This window comes from Nannospalax galili, unplaced genomic scaffold (genome assembly GCF_000622305.1).
Source record: "Nannospalax galili isolate Female #2095 unplaced genomic scaffold, S.galili_v1.0 scaffold46, whole genome shotgun sequence".
NCBI classification, from domain to species: domain Eukaryota; kingdom Metazoa; phylum Chordata; class Mammalia; order Rodentia; family Spalacidae; genus Nannospalax; species Nannospalax galili.
This window is the reverse complement of record NW_008355790.1, coordinates 92,378-116,804: the sequence shown is the minus strand read 5'-3', so window position 1 is coordinate 116,804 and position 24,427 is coordinate 92,378. Positions and strand designations below refer to the sequence as shown.

At 44.7% G+C, this 24,427-nt stretch overlaps 1 protein-coding gene across 3 annotated transcripts in view; it reads left to right on the top strand.

Annotated features, from left to right (window-relative positions):
• Window positions 1–2,572: 2,572 nt before the first annotated feature.
• The window catches only part of Dctd (dCMP deaminase), a 30,867-nt gene continuing 9,012 nt past the window's right edge, over window positions 2,573–24,427 (top strand). Inside the window, exons 1-3 of one of the 3 annotated variants that reach the window (XM_008853553.3) lie at window positions 2,573–2,689; window positions 4,404–4,518; window positions 4,715–4,850. In XM_008853553.3, coding sequence (XP_008851775.1) covers window positions 4,411–4,518; window positions 4,715–4,850 — 244 coding nt within the window. In that variant the 5' untranslated portion in view covers window positions 2,573–2,689; window positions 4,404–4,410. Of the gene's footprint in view, window positions 2,894–4,403; window positions 4,519–4,714; window positions 4,851–24,427 lie in introns of all 3 variants that reach the window. The other 2 variants (XM_029556402.1, XM_008853552.3) reach the window with 2 other exon arrangements.

Here is a 24,427-nt window from a genome sequence, read left to right as displayed (position 1 = left end):
AGAGCTCTAAAGAAAAGGATATTCCAACAGGCCACTTATAAACAGGATTTATTATGTTACCTGGGCCAGCTTTGAGATTCACTTACTCTCATTTATTGGGAAGAAGCAAGAATGGTGATTATTGCAGAACTAGCATATAGCAAAAAATTCTTTTAAAACAGGATTTAATGAATGTTGTTGATTTAACACAGGCGCCAATTATTCTTTTTTTTGAAGGTCACTAGGGTACTATGAAGTAGTTAGGATTCATAGTCTGGCATGCCATAAGAGCCTGTATGTCCTTCTTCTCATGACAAATTTGATGTAGACTGGCTACTTTCCACATTCCCCACCTCTGTTTTCCTGGCTAGAATCATGTAAGTTTCTTTCTTGGCAAACAGAGGAGGTGGGTAAATCATTAGGCAGTATCTTAGTAGGACAAGTATCTATGAATCCCTTCAAAGTTCCTTCCAGGGTAGCCCAGGAGAATTTTGTCTTGGCTTGTCTTTTTGATCTGGGTCCTCCTGTTCTGGGATATAGCAAATGCATTCTAAGTTATTTGATCGATTGGATAGAGAGCACCTGAAGTTCCTTGAGTAGAAGAGTGTAGCCAAATTCCAACAATAGTTCTTTGGAGCATTCCAAGGTGCAATTCCCTCCCCTTGCCTCAGGAGATGAAATCTAGCTGTGGCTGAGAGCATAACAAATCTCTGTATATGTGGTAGGTGAAGAAAGAGCCTCAATTATAAGCCAAAATACAAGGTATTAGCAAGAGATTTAACACTTAACAGTCACACTTGAACTTACAAGGTGTTAATGAGCAAGACATGTATTTTTCCCACGTGGCTGTCTGGTTTCACTGTTGGTGCAGAATATTTTGAAACCTCAAGTTGTGAAACCATGAATCAGGAGGGTTTCCTGTATTATGAATGATGCCTTCTTCAAGACAAGCAGCTTTCAGTGAAATGCAGGAATGTTGAGGGTAACGCGTTTGCAGTAAGCAGGATCCTGGATTTATTGTGGAGGGGAGTGTGAGTAGACCAAAATGGAGAATGATGAGAAGCAACTAAATTATGTATGGCAGTCTTCACAGGGCAGGGGAAGGAAGAAAGCTTAATGATGTTGTGGCTGAAGGAGCAGGAGCAATTGGTGATGTATTAGTTGCAGGTTGGTAGGAAGAGAAATGAACCCAAGAACACCCAAAGACTATAGATGGGGGTGACATCAAGCAGCGGGTGGGGGACAGAAACCACAGGCTCAGGACAGAATGCATTTTAGTGGCAAGAAGACAGTCAAGTAAAGTCAACTTGACATTAAAAAGCATCACTTTAATCCATGTGGCTTTTTCAAGGCTGAGTTTTATCAAGGCAAAAAAAAAAAAATCTATAGCTAACAATGAAGCATTTTCCCCTTTTGCTTTCCCGGCATCCACCAAGAGCAGTACATAATTTAATTATGGAATCTACAGGCTGGACCATGGAGATGAAGAATGATGTGTCTGCGGTTGTGAGAAATTAGGTAGAACCAACTGTTTATTCTCATCACTCTTCTGCTGTGAAGCTTAAATTAATGCAGTTAACAAGCTTTTGTTTGGATTAGCAGTTCAAGAAGATCTGGGATGTGCAGATCAGAACTCACGATTATTACAGTAACTATCATTTATGGAGTGCTGGCAGGATCTACAAGCCCGGTGTGGGAGACAGAAAGGGATTCTTAGTCCTGTGATGGAATCAATGTTCCACCAGACTTAGCGGTCAGGCATCTGAATCCAGGAAACTAATTTCAAGAAAATCAGGTGAAGTTCCTTGGGCCATATGGCTGCAAAAAATGTCTAACGGAAGGGTCCCTGTCCTTTAAAAAATAAATAAATAAAAACAAAAACAGTTATAACATGAAGTGTGTGATTTAAAGAGCAAACCTGTAAACTTTCTGGGGAGCTGCCAAGACGTATGTGTACAGCGGCTGACTTGATGACTGACTTGGAGAAGTCTAGGTTGGAGAAGCAACCTAGAGCCTTGCCACATGCTTTGGGGAAGAAACCCTAAAAGCCAGTCAAGCAAAGAGCGAATGCAAATGAAGCTTCGAGGTTTGGGGCCTCTAGGCACGGCGACCCGCTCGACCTTTCTAGTATGAAGCTTGGACGGAGGAAGGGGGCGGGGGAGGCGGGGGCTGGCACGACACGCCGGCAGCGCCCAGAAGACTCTTCTGGGCCGCTGCAGATCAAGGATAGAGGCGGGACTAGGTTTTCTCCATTCTAACCCTTTCGGGCCCACGGCAACTAGAATCTTTATCTTTGGGTCCTTTAGTTACTTTACATATTTACAGTAACGCCTCAAGGAAGTTGATGATAGATCTAGACCCGGGGTGGTGGTGGGCTACAAACACCGAGCCGGTGTCACGTGGTCCCTCTCCGGGCCCAAGCCCGCGCCACCAACGCAAAAAGTCAAGTGCAAGCCCCAATCCGTCCACCCTAGCAAGCGACCCTGCCGCTCACAAGCCGCACGTGTACCGGAGATGGGACCCGCCAGGAGCCCGGACCGCGCTCCGCGCCCGCCCCCAGGTTCCCGCCATTCCCGCCACCGCCTTCCGCCCCGCCGGCTCCGCCCCTCTCGACTTCCTTCTCCGGCTCGCGGCGGGACGGCGGGAACCTGGGGGCGAGCGCTGCCTGCTGTCCGCGGACCGGCTCCGGAGGCGCGCGGGCCAGCAGCCGGTACTATGGGCGCTTCCTCTTCCCGAGGACCCGGCGTCCGGGGATGCCCCGCTGCGCTCAGCTACGCTTGCGCCAACCGGGACCCCGCAGAGCCGCGCGGCCTCCCTCGCCGGGTGGGGGAGGCGATCCCGGGGTCGGAGCTGCAGCTCTGCAGGCGCCCACGTGGTGCGGAGAATGCAGACTTGAGAACCTGCAGGAGTGGAGGTTGTTGGGGGTCCTGTCCGGCTGGGGTGTAACAGTTTCTCCCTGGACTAGTGACTGCCCAGCCTCGGTTCCCTGCTGGCTCTGAGGCTGCACATGGCTGGGGGGAGGGCGGGGGAGGGACAGGGCCCCAGAGAACCTTAAAGCAAACCTAGAGTGGAGACTTGAGCTCTTGTCCCCCTTCCCCCTCTCCCATCCCTCTTCCCACCTCTCCTTTACCTTTTCCTCCCCTTCCCACTCCTCTTTCTCTCTTCTCCTCCCTCCCAATTTGCCACCCTCCCCCCTGTTTATTAGGTACTGACACCCTACAGCCTTTTGGGGGTGCCAGCCCTTAAAGCAGTGGGGGAAGCCAGCCCCAACATAGCATGCCTGTCCGTGTTTACAGGCTTCTCAGAATTTGGGCAACAGAGTTAGTGCTCCCTGGTACTGACCTGTTTACTGCTAGGTGCTTCCCAGTACTGTAGCATAAGCTTAGAGTCTAGTCTGAAAGGGACGCTTTGGGAAATTCCCACCCTAAGATTTCATTGTTTTGAGCAATGGAGTGGGCCCGTGTTGCCCTCTTTCCTGAGGGCAGTTTATTCCTATTGAAAGGACCCTCCTTAGCTGAAGTTTTGTGCCTCACCCACCTTCCCCGTGGGCTTCTGTGTTGTAGAGAATATCTGGTCCTGTCCTTAAAGTACATTACAACTTTAGTAACAGCACATTTTCATAGTTTCTCATCTGACTCACTACTCAAGAGTTGATAATTTGCTTCATTTAGAGAAATGAAAGGAACAAATTATCTGACTACTTCTGGAATTGTCCTGGCTTCAGATGTTTTTTATTATTTTTATTTGTATTTTATGTATATGAATGTTTTGCCTGCATATGTGTCAGTCCACTCTGTGCCTGTGGAAGCCGGAAGAGGGTGTTGGAACCTCTGGAACTGGAGTTACAGGTTGTCAGCCACTGTGTGGGTGCCCTTAACCCCTGAGCCATTTCTCCAGCCCCTCAGAAAAAAATTTTTTTTTTTCAGAATTCCCTAGGCAGAACTAATCCTCCCATGTGATCAGAGGGCAAGTCCCCTAAGTTCTCTTAGTTTGTAAGATGCAGTGCCACTGCTTGCTGTAGCTGGAAGCAAGGCTTGAATGATGATACTTATAAATTTAAACAGTGTCTGGAATCCATTAGCTATTCCACATTTCTCTTCCCCCTCCCTTCTGCACTGACTCCAGTTTATAAGGGAGGGGAGTAAAAGGGAGGACAGTTTGTGGGCAATATATAGTAACTTAAATTCTATGGGAAAGCAAGCAATAAATGAATTATTTGGAAATATGAAGCCAAATCCAGACTTCTGAAATAATAAATTTCTTAATTTTCTCTTCAGACCAAAGACTGTCTAGGACCCATGTTTTTGTAGTTTCTGACTAATAAGTGCAGCCAAACTTGCCCAAAGTTCAGAGCGGATGCACTGACTTGGAAAACAGATGGACTCCATTGCTCTTCTCAATGTTTTGTGGCCTATTTCTTCCAGATTCAACATGAGTGACATTGCCTGCAAAAAACGAGATGACTATTTGGAGTGGCCTGACTACTTCATGGCGGTGGCTTTCTTATCAGCACAGAGAAGCAAGGACCCAAGCTCCCAGGTAAGTGGAGGAGGATGTTCAGTTGCTGGTAGAGAGGTGTACAAAGAGCAGATTACAGGAAGGACCTGCCGACTTAAAAATGCAGAGGAAATCTGCCCTTTGTGCTCTGGCTTCCTCACTTCCCATTCATTCACTTGCTAAGCGGTACCCCAGCTCTCCATAGGCATCAAACATTTGGCAGTACTTTTCTGTCTAGGTTGGAGCCTGCATTGTGAATGCAGAAAACAAGATTGTTGGCATCGGGTACAATGGAATGCCAAATGGATGCAGTGATGACCTGTTGCCATGGAGGAGGACAGCAGAACATAAGCTGGACACTAAGTACCCTTATGGTAAGGCATGTTTTGATTCCATGATGTAGTCTGTTGGGTGCTTCATTGAAAAAACTGATCTGTCTTTCAGTCCAATAGCTGGAAATTAAAAAAAACTTCCTGTTCCCAGCTCTTCAGCTTCAAAGAGAGCCATTGATGGAAGTGTGGTCATCATCACACAGGCTGGCCCTGAGGTCCGGGTTCTTGTTGCATTGGTGAGCCTGCACAGTGAGCTTCACTGGCAGCCTGCCAGCTTGTAGACACCAGAGCGTGGATGGAGGCTATAGTCTCTGGCAGAGAGAACGGGGCATGTGTGGTGGTTCTGGAGTTTGTTTCTTTTGGAAATGAGGGTCAGCTCTCCAAGAGATGCTCAGGGTTTGCCCTGCTGAAAAGCAGATGCAGTCAGCCCCTCAGCCTCATGAGGACATGAGAGTCAAGTTTTATCTCTGGGAACCTGGAAGCAAACTATGAGCTGGACATTAGGAGGTGAGGCTGTAATTTCCCTTTCTGGTCTAGAGTTTCTAGTCCCACAGTGGGTTCTGCTCAAACCAAAGGTAGAGTATAGAAATGAAGACTTGGCTCTTTGGCTGTTCATCTTGATATTAGGGAAGGGGCTATATTAGGTATTTTTACTGTGACCAAATTGACTGAAATAACTCCAGAGAAGAAAAGTTTATCCACACTCCCAGTTTCAGAGGATCTTCGGTCCATCATGGTGGAAATGGCATGGCATTGGAGTGGCTCTGTTCTTGGTGGTAGGAGTATAAGGTGGTTTCTGTGTACATGGTGCAGACCCAGGATCGGAGACCTCTGCAGAACCATGGATGGGTCTAACGTTGAAAGACCCACCCTTGGTGATCCATGTCTGCCAGTTAGCCTGTACTTCCTAAAAGCTCTGTGCTGTCCAAAGTAGCTTCACAAGCTGTGGACCCAATGCTGAGAACATGAGCCTGTGGGGGACATTCTGGATTCAGACGGTAACAGGTACTTCCTAGAATTTGTTGCCTAGCTCAGCCCCAATGAAATTCTTTTTAGAGATTCTGTGGGAGATAAAATCACAGCTTGGCTCTTCCTTTTACTCTCTAGATTCATAATTCCAGAAAGGGGGCAAATTGGGTTGCATATGTTGGCTTTTGATTTTTTTCATAATGTTATGCCCTGTATTTATATCTCAGAATGAACAGATTGACTCTGTTGGAAGTAAAGTAGATTAAGGTCGTTCAAATGGGAAAGATTGTGCCTTCCGGAAAGGCACTGATGTAAAGACCTGTCTTCTTTGTTGACTCTTCCCTGGTAGGCTTTTCCTCTGGGTATTTCTCATGAGGAATTACAAGTGTACGTCTAATTTATGTATTTTTGCTGATGTTCTTGGACCTTAATCATGTTAAGTAAGCCCCTTAAATTTTTTTTAAACTGCTGAAGGAAATATCCTGTGTAGTAGAATGGTAGAGAAGAAAGGTACCCGGAAGAAGAGAAGGAATTGAGGAACGTAGTGGAGACAACATCCAACCACTGAGGGTTTTCAGGGTATAAAAAATAGTTCTGTGATTAAGGGATTTAATAGCCAGATAGTAAATTTAATTTCACTCTGGTGGGAGTAGGAAAAGCAGAACCAGAATTGGGAGAACGTAAACCTGTCTTCTGAGGCCCAGCTGTAGCTGGTGCTGGTGAGTTATGTGGAGAATGTACTAGCATATTTTACAAACTTTATCATCCTGGTTTTGATTCTGCAAGCTTTTGATGGGAAGAAAGAAGGGAAACAATTAGTTGTTTTGAGGCCTATGCAAAAGTAATTTTTCATGGGATAGTTCAATATCCCATATAAAAATGGTGAAAGTGAAAGGGTTGGTATGTTAAAGATCTATGTTGAATTGTATGACTTACTACAGACAATATTTCACTGAGTCAAGGCAGGGAAGTATTATTCCTTCCACTGAACTCCGTATGAAGGAGTTTGTAGATGTCAGTCTGTCTTAACTCAGGCTGGTTGCTGAAGATACCAATGGATAGACAAGCGTTGGGGGTTCTCAGTGGTCACTGGGCAGCTCTGAGTGGCATCTGTGCCTTCTTCAGTCACTGTGAGTCCTAGGCAAGTCTGCATTACATTTACACACATCACGCCTCCCCGCCCCGCCCCCCAACTGGTGCTCTGTAACCTCTGAAATGGCTGGTTTTGTTATGAGCCATTGCCTTTTGTCCATGGTGTGGGGAGAGTACCTTTCAAGAGCAGCTTTCCAGAAGGGCTTAAACCCACACAGACAGTTGTCTAACTTCACTGATTGTTTTTTATTGAATAGCTGCTGAGTTTCTGAGCCCTGGTTGTCTGTCTACATTATTTTTTATTGTCCATATGATACCTCTAGGTTTTCAAAGCTCTTTGCCCTTGCTTATCAATTATTCATGTTATGTATAGCTATGTTAGAATGTAGACAATTTTCTTTCCTGAGAATAAGCTTGTAATTTGATGGTACCATAAAAATTGTAGACGGTATTAAATGGTTTTTAAAAGGCATTTAGTGTTGCTGCTATCATAATCCACGTAGCAGTGGGCTTTAAGTCTAAATAATGATGGCTGTGCACACTGCATACTCATTCTTGTCTTTCCAAGGCTTTCTGAGCCACAGGAGGTCAATGTTTGCACCTTCTCGCCTATAGGACGAATGTTTGCTGATTAAATGCATTTTGTTTTAAGATTTTAAAAATTGGAGCTGGAGAGATGGCTCAGAGGTTAAAAGCATTGACTGCTCTTGCAGAGGACCCAGGTTCGAATCCCAGCACCCACATGGTGGCTATGAACCATTCTTAACTCCAGTTCCAGGAGAATCCAGTGCCGACTTCTGACCTCCTTGGCATTGCATGACACGGGTGCACTCACATACATGGCAGCCAATACACTCATACACATAAAATAAAAATAATAAATAAAATATTTTTTAAAAAACATTTCAAAAATTTATTTAAAAAATAAGGCAATAATTAGATGGATGTCACCAGTTCTCTCCTTGCCAATGTTAATGTTGACTGAGCTGCTCCATCAGGAAGGATAGACCTTTAGGGGTTACCCAGAGTCAGTGGTTCTTAACTCTTGAATAGGCAGGACTATGATAGTAAATTTCTATTGTCAACTTCATTGGATTAAGCAAGGCCAGGGACATCAGTGGAGCACACCTTTGAGTGTCTGTGAGGGCAGATTGAGAGGGTAAGCCTGACCCTGCATGTGGGTGGCACCATCTCACAAGCTGAAGTCCTGGACTGAATGGAAAAGAGAAAAGGAGAAAGCAGAGTGAGAACCAACATTCCCCTTCCTCCAACATTCCCCTTCCTCCAACAGTCCCCTTCCTCCAACGTTCCCCTTCGTCCAACGTTCCCCTTCCTCCAGCAGTCCCCTTCCTCCAACAGTCCCCTTCCTCCAACAGCCCCCTTCCTCCAACGTTCCCCTTCGTCCAACGTTCCTCTTCCTCCAACAGTCCCCTTCCTCCAATGTTCCCCTTCCTTCCTCCAACAGTCCCCTTCCTCCAACAGTCCCCTTCCTCCAGCAGTCCCCTTCCTCCAGCGTTCCCCTTCCTCCAGCAGTCCCCTTCCTCCAACATTCCCCTTCCTTCCTCCAACAGTCCCCTTCCTCCAACAGTCCCCTCCCTCCAACGTTCCCCTTCCTCCAACGTTCCCCTTCCTCCAACGTTCCCCTTCCTCCAACAGTCCCCTTCCTCCATCAACTTCCTGATCTTCCACAACATAGCTCAAGCCTCCACAGACAGGAGCTGGTCCTAACCGTGCCTTTCCCACCATGATAAACTAAATCCCTGAATAAACTCTTTCCCTTTAAGTTGATTCTGTCTGGTATTTTGTCACAGCAATGAGGAAAGTAACTAATACCTAGACCATCATTTAAATGTCAGAAACGTCAGATCTTTTGAGCAAGAAAATTCTTAGTGACAAAAATCTGTATCAGGTCATCAGTATTTTATGTTAATCTGGACTTTATTTATCAGACAGTATTTACATCCTCTTTGAAACAGTTCTGTGTACTAAACTTGATTTTTACTAGCCTTGGACCATGCTGGTTCTTTGTAGTGATCAACAGTACTTCAGGTTTCTGTGATGACAGTGTCTGATGCTGCTCTTTTGAAGTAACTTCTGTGATGTCACACATTCAGGGTGACATCTGCTCCTGTGCCAGGGCTTTCTTTTTTTTTTTTTTTTAAATAAAATATTTTTTATGCTTTGATAATTTCATACATGTAAACAATGTATCTTGATCATATGTACCCCCAACTTCCCTTCCTCCCTTGCCCTAGGCATCCCAACACATCCCCCTCCCTCCTTCATGTCCTCCCTCCCTTCTTTTTTTCTTTTTCTTTTGATAACTGAGTCCAGTTACTATTGTCTATTGGAATGTTACTGGTCTTGCTGGCTTAATCTTGTGTAACCTTGTGTAGGTAGCCATAGTAGCTGTGAGTTTGTGAAAAAAGTGACCTTGTTATGTCCAGAAGACAGCATCTCACAACACTCCTCCACATCCTCTATGTGTCTTACAGTCTTTAAGCCTCTTCTTCTGAGATAGTCCCTGAGCCTTGTGGGTTGATCAGGAGTTGATATAGATGTCCCATTTAGAGCTGGGCACCCAAGAGTCATTTGTTCTTAGCACTTTATGAGTCTCAGCATTAACTGCTGACCACTACAGAGAGAAGCTTCTCTGGCCAAGGTTGAAGGTAACACTAGTCTGTGTGTATAAGTATAAATATTTAGAAGGCAGCTTGACAACATGTCTGTTTAACAAAACAGTAGTAGTAGGTTCTCCTCCAGGGCCAACGACCTCCCTAGTCATGGGCTTTTGGCAAGACTTATAGTATCAAGCATGAATTCCCTCCTGTGGGGAGGCCTCAAGTCCAGTCCAAAAGCAATTGGTTACCCCCATAACCTTCATGCCACTATTTCACCAGTGGGCACATCTTGCCTGGCAAGTTGGTATTGTAGCATTCAGGATTTACTGCTAAATGATAGCATTGATGACTTTTCTCCTCCAGTGGCCTGCACAGCACCTTCTGGCGGAGGAGGAGAAAGATTTTGTTAGTTCAGTTTGATTTCTTATGCCTTACAACCGAAGTTTGTTATGTCTTCAGCAATAGTATATGTTAGGCCTGCATAGTGAATTAGATCTTTTACCATCTAGTTCTGGTGAGAAACTGAGAGCAATGACTGTAGTGTATGTTGTTCAGGGGCCTCTGGGGCCTCTTGCCAGGGCTGTTTCTGCTGTGCCAGTCCACACATCTATGGAATTCAGCTGACTGTAGCTTAGGTGCAGGAACATCTGAGAGATCAAGAACCTGGGGTATGGTGGCCTGTGCCTTGTGTAAAACTGAAAGCCTCTTACCTGTGACTTGAGTTGACGTTTCTTCAAGGGGAATGTAGTGGACTGCTTCTGTCTCTTACAGAATTCATGGGTTGACAGCCTAATTGCAGTGTGATGGTATTTGGAGGTGGGGCCTACAGGAGGTGAGTAGACCATGAGAGCTGAGCTCCCATGAATTGGACTAGTTAGTGCCTGTATGACTTACCTTTCTGTTGCTGTGATAAACACTGTGACCAAGGCAATTTATAGGAGTTTGTTATGGCTTATGGTTTCAGAGGGATAAGAGCACATCATGGTGGAGGAGGTGCGGTAGGAGGCAGCCAGAGCTTCTTTGAGAGCTTACATTTTCAAGCACTTGCAGGAAGCAAAGAGACAGCAGCTGCAAGTGGGATTGGGTCTATAAACTCTCAAAGCCTGTTGGCTGTGATGTGCTTCCTTCAGCAAGATCGCACTTCCTAAACCTCCTCAGACAGTGCCACCAACTGCCCAAGTATTCAAATACTCGAAGCCCATGGGGGACTGTCTTCATTCAGTCTGAATGAGGGCACCACAGTGCCCTTACAAAATGGACTCTAGAGAGGGTTTGCTTTCCACCATTTGAAGATTCAAGAAGATGGTAGCCTACAAACTTGCACAAGGGCCCTCACCAGCACCCAACATGTTGACTTCTTGATCTTGGACTTCCAACCACCAGAACAGTGAAAAGCAAATATGATACTTTGTTAAAGCAGCTCAATCTGACTGTCGGGGAGCCTGAAAACTGTGAAAGCTGCGTTGACCAATAATATACATTAATTCTCCTGTATTCATTCTGTAAGCTTGAAGTCATTAGCCTTGATTGACACTTTGTGAGGAGAAGAGAAACACAGACACCTTGTAGTGTAATAGAAAGAGAGCTTTTTCTGGGCTGTGTCTCTAGAGAGGCCTTTTTAAAGGGTGTTTTTGTTCTTCCAGCCTTAGGATCAAAACTTCATGAAACTATTTGATTATAATGAAATATTAATAAGGAAAATGAAAATTCCCTCTGCTAAAGAAACTGCTTTTTATTTCATCCCCCCATCCCCCAAATCCAAAAGCTAGGATGATATCTGTACAGTAAGTGTCAGGAAGAAGGCAGCATTGTTAAAGGGAACACCTTTCCAGTTGAGTGACAATTAAAAAACCAGGAAGCAGCAAATTTGTCTAATTTGCCATATAAAAAGACTGGAAGATTTTTATTTTTATGATGAGGAGGTGGGTTGCTAAACTCAAGATGAAGTATTCGGTTGACATTTGTAGTTTCTCTTTGTGAAATTCATTACAGAGAAGCACATTTAATCAAAATACCAATTTTATAAAATGGAGGTAAAATACTCCAGGTAATTCACATACCACTTGTTCCTTGGGTTTTTGTACCCAGTTTGGATGATGTAGTTCATAGACCAGAGCTGGAGTAGAGTCAAGTTCTTCACATTGTTAAGCTTCAGGGAATTTTGCACAGTGCTTTTTACATCCCCATGCTGCCTGCTTCCGCAGTCTTGTTCTTTGCTGTTCAAAGGACTTGGTGTGTAAATATGCCTCTAAGCTCACCTCCTCCTGTCCACATCGGTCAGGAAGCCAGGATTGCTGAGCTGGATGTCATCCTATTTGGGACCACAGTGCTGATGTCCGCAGGAGTAGGTGACACCTTCACTCTGAATATATTGGAGTGAGTTGTAAATGCTAACCAGAGTCATTTCCTATTTCTACAGGAATACCATGAAAAGAATGTGGTATTACTGGGGCTGGGGAGAGGTAAGAGCACTTGTTACACAGGTGCCTAGCTCCAGGTTGAGTGAGAGGCCTTGTTTCAGGGCAGTTAAACAGAGAATGATAAGAGCAAGAGGCCCAGGGTCCTCCTCTCGCCTCCCTGTATGCACAGGCATGTATGCACCACATAGGCATTAGCACACACACAAAACAAACATACACACACGCATGCACATACACACACACACACACACACACACACACACATGCACAAAGAATATGGTGCTGGGAAGAAAATGTTGAAAAACCAGGAATTAATTAAGACAAGAGCTCAACATGGCAACTCAAGCCACTTTCGCCAGTGTGTGGCAAAGCTTTTTAAATTCTGTATTTAAATTTAATCTTTATTTTTCAGATTTAGCATATTGTTAAGCATGCATAGATGTCATTCTCCTGATTACTTAGCCATTTACCTTACCCCTTTGAACACTGACATTTTCCTGCCATGCATGTGATGTATTTCTTTGGTATCCAAAAGGTTAGTCTTGAGAAACTAATTTATCAAGAAGTTAGGAGGCTGATCCTTCCTAAGCTGTGACTTCCTTGCCATGTGTAAGAGCCTCTTAGTAATTAAGATCAAATTTGTTCTTACAGTTGAAATTGAATGCCCTCTGGTTTTGTTAGGCAGATCTGTGGACTTGATGACTTGCTGTTTCTTTTTTTGCAGAATTTAATTTTGCTTATAGCTGTCTTCCATTCCTCCCCTGCCTGGCCATCCAGGAGTTGTGGCCTGACAGCGGGTCTAATTAGGGACTTTTGTGCAAAATGGCTAATGTAACCAGTGGAAAACCTTTGAGCACTTGTGAAGGAATGAAATCAAGTATATTATTTTTATGAGTCAAGGGGCATACCAGGCTTGTTGGTGTGGTGTTTTAGATCAATGGGCACTCAGTGGTGTATGGTGGAGCTTTTCCCCCACCCCCTACATTACCCAGCTTGAGATAAGAATATTCTACTTAAAGGTATAATTGTTTGTAAGCAATCCTTGGAAAAGAATAAGTAATTTTTGTTAGTTAATTTGATTGTTGTTAAATAAAGTATATATTTTATAGACATGGGGTTAATTATATTTAAAGCGTTAGTGATCTTTTCATTATGAGTATCTATAGCACATGGACAGTCACAAAATAATCCCTGTTTTAAAGAGCAGATGTAGGAAGCATGCCTTTAATCCCAGCACTTGGGAGGCAAAGGCAGGTGGATGTCTTTGAATTCAAGGCCAGCCTGGTCTATGTAGTGAGTTATAGGCCAGCCAGAGCTACATAGTGAGACTCTGTCTCAAAAAATGAAACAAAAAGAAAGGCCAGATTAGGAAAAGTTAAAATACTTTTCTGTGGGGAATCAGGCTTATCCATAAAAAAATACCCATGTGTCTCTATTTTATAGACCGGGACTTTGAAGTCAGCTCACCTCAGAGAAGTTGGAAATAGAAACTGAAGATAGTGTTTCCTAAACTATGACCAGAAGGAGGCTAATGTGGAGTTTTTATACTCATTCTCAAGATAAAAGTTTGTTGAAAAATTAGTAATCTCAGTTTCACAGTTTCAACTTTACTGTAGAAAACAATTCTCATATATTTGAGAATTGAGTATGACTATAAATAGATTAATTTTTTTATTTTATGAGTATGTGTGTATTGCCTGCATGTAGGTAAGTGCACCCATATTGTTCAGTGCCCACAGAGGTCAGAAGAGGCCGTTGGATCCCCTGGGACTGGAGTTACGGACAGCTGTTAGCTGCCATGTGGGTGCTGGGATTTGAACCCGGGTCTTCTGCAAGAACAACCTGTGTTCTTAACTGCTGAGCCATCTTTCCAGCCCCATAGATTTCTTTTTTTAAAGATTTGTGTGTGTGTGTGTGTGTGTGTGTGTGTGTGTGTGATGCCTGGCTTGTCACGTGGGTGCTGGGTTCTGAACTCCCATAAGGATTGCACAGCAAGCACTCCTAACCACTGAGCCATTTCTTCAGCCCCCATAAATGAATATTTTTAAAAACATTTTAAATTTATTCTTTGAAATTTTCATACATGAATACAATATATTCTGATAATACCCACCCCACACTCCCCCTCCATTTCCTCCCAGAGCCCCCACTCTGTCCCCCTCTCAACTTCATGTCCTCTTATTTTTTTGTATCACCACTGAATCCAATTAGTGCTTTCTGCATGTGATAGGTGTGGGGCCACCCACCCAAGCATGAGCAGCCTACCAGCCATCACACTCCTGATGGAAAATGGCCTCATGGGTCCCTCCCCTATCCATGTTGGAACTCTGATCAGCTTGATCTTAGGCAGACTGCTACAGCTGCTGTGAGCTCAACCACCCTGCCATGGTCAGAAGACACTGTTTCTCTGCAGTCTTCCCCAACCTCTGGCTCATAGAATCTTTCTATCCCATCTTCTGCAGTACTCACTGAGCCTTGGAGGGTGGGCTGTGATAAAGATGTCTCATTTAGGGCTGAGCAGTCCACCATCATTTATTCTCTCGCTTGGACCAGTTATGAGTCTGTGTATTAAACACACCCACAGCCAAAAGAAGCTTCTCTGATGAGGGCTGAAAGCTAATCTATGAGTATAAAAATAAGTATTTTGAAGGCAGTTTGATATTATGAATGTTTAGCAAAATAATAGTAGTAGACTTTCCCCTAGGGCCCATGACCTCCTCGGACATGAATTTTTTGGTCAGATTTATAATACCAAGCATGAGTTCTTTTCTGTTGAGTGGGCCTTGAATCAACCAAAAAGCAGTTGGTTACCCCCGTAATATTCCTGCCACTATTGCACCAATGGTCACATCTTGCCAGGCTGCTCATTATTGTAGCTCACAGGGCTCACAGCTGGGTAAGACTGTTCATGATTCCCCCTACCCCTACCCCCAGCAGTCTGATAGCACCTTCTATGAAGCTGGCCACCAGGGAGAAAGCTTCCAGGGTCAGTACCAGCTTGATTTCTTCATGTCCTATGACCAAAGTATATCTTCAGTCAAAGGGTCTTATTAGCAAGTTCTGAGTGGATAACCAGGAGCAAAGACAATCACCTATATTCTTTGTGGGGTGCTATCTATGAACTCCCCCCCCCCCAATAACTCAAAGGAGGTACTCCACACCTGACCCTGGGCTTTTTTGATAACCTATGGCATCTGGGAGGAGCATTGTTGCCTGTATAGGGTAACTCCATTTACCGTATATATAAACATAACATAGGTTTCCATGTGGCTTTTTGAAACATCTTTAGTGTTGGTTAACCCTTCCCCCACCCTCTCCTCTGTTCTACCTTCCTACTCCTCAGCCTGCCTAAATCCCACCCCATGGTAATAACTTTTACAAGTTATACTCTGGACATACTCTGAAAAAATGACTTTTACTTAATCTTGCAACCAAAAAGTTAATCTTAGCTTGTTTATAATGTAGACAAGCTTATTGAGCCTTGGACTCCTCTTGTGACCTGGGAATATAGCCTTCATCTCTCATGACTAGAGACAGTATGCCTAAGTAGGAGGGAGTGATTAAAGAGTGCCACTATCCTCCAAGCTAGGTGGTTAAAAGACATTAAATAAGAAAAGGTTGGAAAGTAGCAATAAAAGAAAAGATCTGTGTACAAGTGAAACAGTGAGGTCTGCTTAGAACTGTTAGGAGTAAGAGGTTAGTCTTAAGACCAGACAAAAAGGTTTAGAAAGCCTTTTGCAAATCAAGCAACATGACAGTTCTCATTGAAATACAGGCACTTGCTGAAATCCTGTGGTAAATGCAGACCATTGATGAAAGCTAGGACTTTTAGAGTGTGAGGCACATGCACACCTCACCCCTGCTGTCTGAAGCACCGGGGCCAGCTAATTAGTGGAGGTGTAAATTTTATCTCTGTGTCTCTTTCAAATGATAGATGCCATAATAAATTTAAAATATTGAATATGATAACTGAGCATGAATTTTTAAATTCTGCAATTAAAAGACTTTGTTCAAATGCCATTAATTTTGAATTTAGGGGAATAAAGGGAGGTGGACTCCTCTGTGTCGTTCTTCTGCAAATGAGTTATCACTTTCTAGGAATTAAAATAAATACCAGCACATCATCTCTTCTTTTACTAGTTTGAGTTGTGAGCTGGTGATGCCCCCTCTTAAGTCATATTGCTTCAGTTTTAGAAATTATAACTGTTGTTTGTTTTTTTTAATTTTAATTTTTTATTTTTTTATGTGCATGTGTGTATTGCTTGCATGTAGGTGCACCTGTGTTGTGCAGTGCCTGTGGAGGCCAGAAGAGGCTGTCGGATCCCCGGGACTGGAATTACAGACAGTTGTTAGCTGCCATGTGGGTACTGGGATTCGAACCTGGGTCTTCTGCAAGAACGACCAGTGTTCTTAACCGCTGAGCCATTATAACTGTGTTTTTTTTTTTTAAATATTTTTACACGTGTATGAGTGTATTGCCTGCATGTGTATAAGTGGACCTGTGTCATGCAGTGACCCAAAGGTCAGAAGAGTGCGTTGGATTCCCCTGGAACTGGAGTTATGGATGGTTGTGAGCCACTGTGTGTGGGTGCTGGGAATCAAACCTGGGTCCTCTGCAAGAGCAGCCAGCGCTGTTAACCACTAAGCCATCTCTTTAGCCCCTATAATTATGTCTAATAAGGCATTAGCTCTTACTTTCATACATACTCTTCATTCATTCATCCATTCTTTCATTCATTCATTCTAGGGCATCTTGCCTGTGTATTACGTGACAGGAATTGTGTAGCAGTAAGCAGAATCTCAGTGGTCTGGTCTCTGTTTTCAGGAGTTTGCAGGTTAATTATGGAGGAGGCAGACATTAATGAAATAACTCGATAGTATGGAATATCCCTTTCTGAGGCTTAAGCTGAAGTCTGAAGGGTCAGGTGGGTCCCATCAGGTGAAGATGCGTGAGCTGGTGTTTGGAAATGGAGAGGCATTCCAAGTAGAGAGATTGTTTGGACCAGGTTCTCCTGTGGGCTTGCTCTGAGAGCAAGGTGAATGCCAAGAAAAGTAGTGCAGGCTTAGAGAGTAAAGGGTTGGGTGCTAAGGATGATGGAGGACCTGTGTGCTAAAGAGTTGACGTAAAAGATTACTTTGTGTGGTATGGGTTGGCTGAGTGTTTGCCCCAGTTCATATATTGAAGTCTACCTCCAAGGCGGTGATATTAAGAGATGGAGGGGTTATTTGATCAAGAAGGCAGAGCCCTCTGCATGGGATTCATGCCCTTATAAAAGGAACCCAGTGAAGGGCCTTGTGAGAGCATAAAGACCAGAGTGTGGCTCTCCAGCACCCACATAAAAGCCCGGTGTGTTGGCTTGCACCTGTAACCCCAGTGTTGGGGAACAGACAAGTGAATCCTGGGGGCTTGCTGGCTGGCCAGTCCAGCCAAATCCATGAATTCCAGGTTGAGTGAGACACTGTCTCGAAAAGTAAGGTGTAGAAGCCATTGAGGGAGACATTCTGGGAATGGATGCTAGAAATGTTGGCTTTGGATTTGGGGTAACCATAAAAGTGAACACTTTATGACCTTTGGAGGCAGCTTCTTGGGTAGAAGCCATTGAGGAAGGCCTCTGGCCTCCACACATAACCTGCACATGCATATAACCACACATTCATGCACATGTGTGTGTGTGCATCCAGTGGAACTGGCTGCCCCTTTTCCCTGTGAGAACACACAGAGAAGGTATTTTTGTAACCTAGGAAAGAGGCCCTCTCCAGACATCATGTCTGATGGTACCTTGATCTCGGACTTCCCAGCATCCAGAACTGTGAGACAGAATCTTCTATTGTTTAGAAGATGTCAGTTTGTTAGAGCAGCCCAAATAGACTAAGGCAGGTTGTACTTGTGACAAGAGGGGGAACAGGAGCCTGGCTGTGAGGCAGTTGCAGTAGAGGTGGGAGGGTTGGGAGTGCTGGACTGAGGAGGAACAGCTGGATGTACAATACAGGTATTTTGGAGGCAACATCAAGCAGATGGAGTGATAGGGAGTGGAAAAGGGAGCATTGCCTGCCCTCAAACAGTTCTAAAGGCGGCAACTAGACAGGCAATACTGGAGTGGAAGACACAGCAGGAGTAAGGTTCAGGGAAGATGAGGGGAGGCTGAGGTGGCTGTGAGAGTTCCCAGTAAAAGTGCAGGTGGGCTGGGCATGGATGGAGAAGTCCAGGCTGGTGACGCCACGTTATAGGGTTGGACATTTACATGCCTCCGTGGGTGAGGCGAGGAGCGGATATGTGCAGAGGTGGTTTCTGACCTGAGGGAACGCAGAACTTGGATGTTGGTTGCAAGAGGAAGAGTGTACTGAGGAGGAATTGGACTGGGGGAGCACAGAGCTGAGTTTAAGAAGGAAAGAGCTTTTCACCATGTCCAAGGAAGGCCATGTAGATCAAGCATATCTGGAGTTTAACCACACGTTGATGTTGCCCATAGGACTCTCAACAGTAGTAAGGTTGGGAGTCAAATTTGAGCTAGTTGAAGGAAGAATGGAAGGTGAGGAGAAGTGGGTAAGGATGTTATTTAGACATGGTCTGGAGGACAGAGTAGAGCCGAAAGAAAGGGATGTATCTTTTGTGAGATGGGAGACTTGGCCTTTAGTTTCTTGTTTTTTTGCATCAGGCATTTGTTAGCTGATGGAATCACCCAGTAGAGTGAGAGAAACCCAAGAAAATGGCCTCCCAAGCAGACTGGTTAGTGATAGGAAGAGGGACACCAAGGGCTGGGAGGGGTCAAGGCGGCGACAGTTGCAGGTTCCTGGAGTTGCAGTGGGGCTGAAGTGAGGTAGCTAGACCAGTATGAACTGGAGCAAGCTTGGATGGAAGGAGGAACAGAGGGAGGGAGGGAGGGAGGGAGGGAGAGAGATTAGGAAGGAAGGAAGGAAGGAAGGAAGGAAGGAAGGAAGGAAGGAAGGAAGGAAGGAAGGAAGGATGGATGGATGGATTGACAAATCCTGTGTTAGAGTTAGGTCATCTAATCCCACTCATCCCCTGGCCTAGGTAGGATCAGTGCGTTGCCTGAGGCAGGCCTTGTGGAGCTGGAATTAATGAGCCCCCGAGTAAGGATCCTCATTCTTGTTCCAGTGCTCAGTGGCCTCTTCTAGTTTACCCTTTAAAAACTGGGAACCCAAGAGGGAAGCTTTTAAGCCTTGCAGTATATATTTACATTACAGACTGTCAGGGTGATTAGTGCTGCATTCCTTTTGGTGCCTTTTTAGTACCTTTTAGGCAGCACACATGTATTTCACATGAATAGTAGGGAGGGAGTTGGCCTGGCTTAGCTATGTTAGCTATGGATAAAATGCAGTCATTTCCACGTTCTTCTCCTTCTGACCCGATTGTGTGCCCTTAGCACATAGGGAAGTAATGTAATTAGAGTTCTGGGGGCTTTTATTATCAATAATGGAAACACCAGTCAGAAACATCTTTAGCCCTAAGCACTACCACTGGGGCTAAGTGGCTCCCCTGGGTGCCCTGAGTTGTTGCCAGCAGCTGTAGTGAAGAGGCACCAAGGAAGTGGGCAGGGGATGGAAACGGAACAGGAGAAAGGGAAAAGGAAACATGCATTCCTGTGGGAGGGCCACCTGCTCTCATATGGGCAGCCCCCACAGGGTAGGGAGCGCTGGCATTATTTACCAGGCGAGTCTTACATGTGGTGCCCTTCTGGATTATCATCTCTGTTGGGCTCCTGTAGGGAGGGGCAGGGGCTTTGCTTTCCATCTCTCTGGTCTGGAGGCCAAGGCTCACACTTAACTCAAGTTTATCAGAGTCCTGGACTGGGAGGAGGGGGAGGAGGGGGGGCGGCGAGGAGCTACTGCTAAGTGGCCACTGTAAGGAGGAAGTGGAGGGGAAGGCCGCTTCAGAACTGGAGTGTGCTGTTCCAAGGAAGTTGCTGAATCACTTGATGGGCTTGGGGCCAGTAGTCCATGGGAGTTCACACCTTGCCCAAGGCCTGGGGTACTTGGCTGCTTTTGAGTGAGTAGCTTGTGTCTTCTTTCCCAAACCTGGCTCCTCTCCACTGCCACTTTCTAGGCAGGATCGCTTCTCTGGGTGGAGGTGGTAATTGATTCTAGACTTTTTTCAGACATGGGGCTGGGTTTCTCTGAATTACCTCTATTTTCTGTTTTTGTTTTCACATACAAATTTACAGTCGTGTGTCAGGCGGAATCATGTGTGCGCTCAATGCTAGAAGGTTGTGAATCTATATTAGGTAGTCTTCTAAAGAGAAAGACCTTGCATGGTACTAATGGGAGGGAAAGGCACCAGTGTTTCCATCTTAAGTACACATAGTCCATTGGTTGGCCAGGCATATGACCTGTGACTTGTCAGCCCTGCTCAGGAAGACCCTGGCCCCAGCATAATCTCCCAGGACTCCTTACCATCTCTGGGACCTGCTAGGGTTGAAGATGTCCTTTCTCTGCAAAGTCTTGACTGGTGATAACAAAAGCTTCCTTAGCATAACTTTCTCATTCCTAAGGCCTTCTCCTTCCTGTCCTTCAGGTGCTCTTCCTGTAACCCTGCACAAGGATAGGCAGGATATTACTGTTCCTGTTTGTAGCTGAGAGAGGCTAGGACTTGAAGGAGGCTTTACCTTTGTGCAGTCAAATCCCAGGGTCTGGCTCACTGTGTTCTGAAAAGGACTTTGTAATCTACGTACACTTCTATGCAGAAACATTACTCAAAGATCTAGTTCCCATCTACCTGTGCACATTGCATTTAACCCTTTGCATTCTGAATTTTCTCAACACATACACAATCCTTTTCCTAGAGAGCTTGTAGCTTTTGCTCCACCCTCTGGTTGGTTCTAAGCTCTGAGGAGCAGGACCCACCTCTTCCCTGTAACACTGGTACCTAGTTCACACCTCAATACTTGGCCTGGGATGGGCGATGTTTGCAGCCAGAGCAAACATTACGTGGGAAAAGTTGAAAGTTTTCAACAGGTTTTTCTTTTTGCTCTAGCCCAGTACTTAGGAACTGTACTAGGAAGCCACAAGTGAAGGGATTTTGGAGGCTCTAAGAAGCCACAAGTGAAGGGATTTTGGAGGCTCTTAAGACGCAGCAGGAGAAAAGGACTGGGGCAGGGGTTAGGGGTGAGAGGCAAGGAGCAGAGGCCACAGAGAATGAGAGGAGTGGCAAGTGGCCACCTGGGCCCACTGGGTTGAATTGATTTACAGAACTTACGTGACTGTTAGCATCCAAATTGGTTCTCCCTTCCTGGAGCCAAGCTGTACTTCAGATCGTTGGGGAAACCAGCTTGCTGCAGATAGAGAACCTTTGTGTAGGTGAAGACAAAGTTCAGGGGTGACATTGTTTGGGAATGTATGCTAGAAACGTTGGCTTTGGATTTGGGAGTAGCCATAAAAGTGAATGCTTTATGACCTTTGGGGGCGGCTTCTTGGGGTAGTGGCAGGTTGTGGAGTTTCAGAGGCTAGCCTGTTGTTAAATTATTGACTTGAAGGATAGGTACTTGGAAGGCTGGCAGTGACATATGAGGCCCTGTCAGGGTTTCTTTCAATAATTAAGAAATAAGTAGTTGAAATCCCATTTTAGTTCTGGATGCCATGAAGAAATTTCTTAAATGGATCTTTTAGAAGAGCGTTTCCATCAGGCATCTTCCGATTAGTGAGGGCAGAGGTGGAGGTATCAGTGCTCCTAGAGTTGTGCCCAGACTTAGTGACTCTGACACGATGGGACCCCAGCAGTAAACTCAGATTCTAATGTGGAGAAATAATGACAAACAGAGATGGGATAACCTGTTAGGAAAAGTGTTAAGTCAGCTTTAAATTGAGGTACCCCATTTCATGTTAGCTGTTAATTGAAGGGTGAAATTTGAGTAGAAAGAATTGCGGGTGGGAACCTTTCCATACCCGTCTGTGAGCAGACACTGTGGTCCTTGTTTTGTTGGTGAACTCAGCTGTCTACACATTGAACCTTCCAGCTGGGAGTTTGGTAGGCAGGAGGCTGAACAGGGTTGTTGTAAGTGGCAACAGATGTACCGGTTAGAATTTCTAACCCCAGTCCTAAGAAAGGCTGCCCACCGGTCTCCTCTCTTCCTCAACTCAACCCTGGCACCAATGCTCCTCAGGCCCAAAGAAGTTGTTTTTTCCAAGTAAAATTCTTTAACTCTTCAAAAAAGAAGTAAACGTTTTGAGTTTCTTTACCAGGTTTTATGGACTCAAGTCCCCAGTATTTCCTGTTAAGTCCCACAAGCAGATGAAGATCACCCAGGGTGGAGAGACCCTGTGGCCACCAAGGCTTTTTGTAACACACAGAATTTGTTTAGCATCATCCAAGCTTTTTTTTTTTTCTTTTAAACCTGAGTACCTGTTAATAGTAATGCTGTCTAAAATAGATATTGTATTAGTCTTACATCAAATGAGATGGAAGTCAAATCTATAAAATGTTGGATCTCTTAACTCTAACGAAGGACGGAGTATATCCTGTTAATTTGTCAAACTTCCAGAGAACCGCCTACATGAGACAGTGAGAATTAATCAAACCCCAGGGAGAGAGAATTTGAAAAATACAGTTTTCTAATTATACAGTCTTTTCTCAGTGGTCCAAGGTTAATGCAGTTCTGAATTCTGACAGTTAGTAATAGGAAAAAAGAAAGAAAGAAAAGAAAAGACCAAAGCATATGAATTGTCTTATAATTACCTGAAACAGAGGTTCTCTTCTGACAGTCGAACTTTATAACCATTAATCTGGTATTTTCAGCACTTGATTCTTCTCTTTACACGGTGTTGGGAATAATTAAAGGGTTTTGTGTCAGTCTTCGTGCTTATCAAATATCTGTGCATTTTTTGAAGATTTCTTTTGCTTTTTGCTTAGCTGTAGATATATATTTTTTTATATAATAATTGGAAAATTCATCTTTTGACAGTATAGACTACCTTTGGCATGTATATCTTTAAGCACCTTTTTCTGTTTCCTGTATGAATATAAAATATGTGAGTAAAGCTTCCAGAACCAGTCCATGGTTGATTTTGGCACACAGGTATATTATGGTTCTTGCTTTAGTATTTAGGTGACACATTGAAAATGTTAGCACTAGAACCAGGATAAATTTGTCCTTTAGTTTATGGCTGTCAAATATTTGTGAACTGTTTATTGTGGTGGGGATAAAAGGTACAGGAAAGCCCCAAATACCATCCAACCTTAAAAGACTTGAGAAGATGGGAAGTTGGGATTAGAAATGTTGATTTCAGGGCTTTGGAAGTAGGTCTGCTCCTTGTGCCATCTATAGATAGATGAATTCTTGAAGTTCGTTACTATAGAGAAAAGTCAAAGTGTATGGTTAAACCTGGGCAATTGCTCAGAAAGGCCAGAGATGGAAAAGAGCAGACAGAAATTAAGAGAGCATCAAGAGGCCTGCCAGAGTCTTCAGAGGTCGCAGAGCAGAGAGAGAGCGGGTAAACGAACAGCTGCAGTAGAAGAGAGTTTGGTTTTGGTAACAACGTGACCAGTCGGTGGTATGGGAGAACTGCTTCTTACCAGCTCACCAGCGTTGAGTGTACATCTCTCACTTCTGGAAGAGCTATCATATATAGCATAGAAATAGTAGATGCTGCAGATGATCAGCAGTTGGTTATAAACAGATATTGTCACTTACAGTGACAATGGTTTCCACAGAGTAGTGATCCTCAAGGGTTTTACATGGTGACCAGGGAATGTACTTTACTCCTGAGACACCTAAAACATAGTTTCTAGTCTCATATGGGATGTATTCTGATCACTGCCCTTACCTTCTTACCCTTTCATTTAAGAAGAAAAGGAAAAGACTGGGCCTGTAGCTCAGGGCTTGCTTGGCATGTACCAGGCATTCCCAGCACTACCCAGAAAGCAAACAAAACCTGGTTCTAACTTATTTCAACTGATGTTACGACTTTTGCAGAGTTGGGTGGTGCGTGACTGTAATCCCAGCACTCAGACTGGAATAGGAAGATTGCCATGAGTTCAAGACTAACCTGGGCTTCATAGTGAGCCTCAGGTGACCCAGTGCTGCACAAGAAGACACTGTCTTAGGAAATAGAAATCACAACTGTCTTAGTTTGTTCCTCATTGCTGTGACAAAATACTCTGACCAATACAAACTTAGGGAGGAAAGGGTTTATTCAGCTTACATCTCCCAGGTCACGGTTCATCAGGGAGCCCAAGGTAAGAACTCAGGGCAGGAACCTGGAAGCAGCAGCTGGAGCAAAGGTCATGGAGGAACACTGCTTACTGGCTTGCTCCCCTGGCCCCTGCTCAGACCACTTTCTTATGCAACACAGGCCCACCTGCCCAGGGGTGGCACCATCCACAGTGGGCTGGGCCCTCCCACATCACTCATCAAGATGCCCCTCAGACATGGCCACAGGCCAGTCCAATAGAGACAGTTCCCCAAATGAGGCTCCTTCAACCCAGGTGTATCAAGTTGACACTAAAGCTATCCAGCACAACTCACTGTCTCTCTCCCTGTCTCTCTCCCTGTCTCTCTCCCTG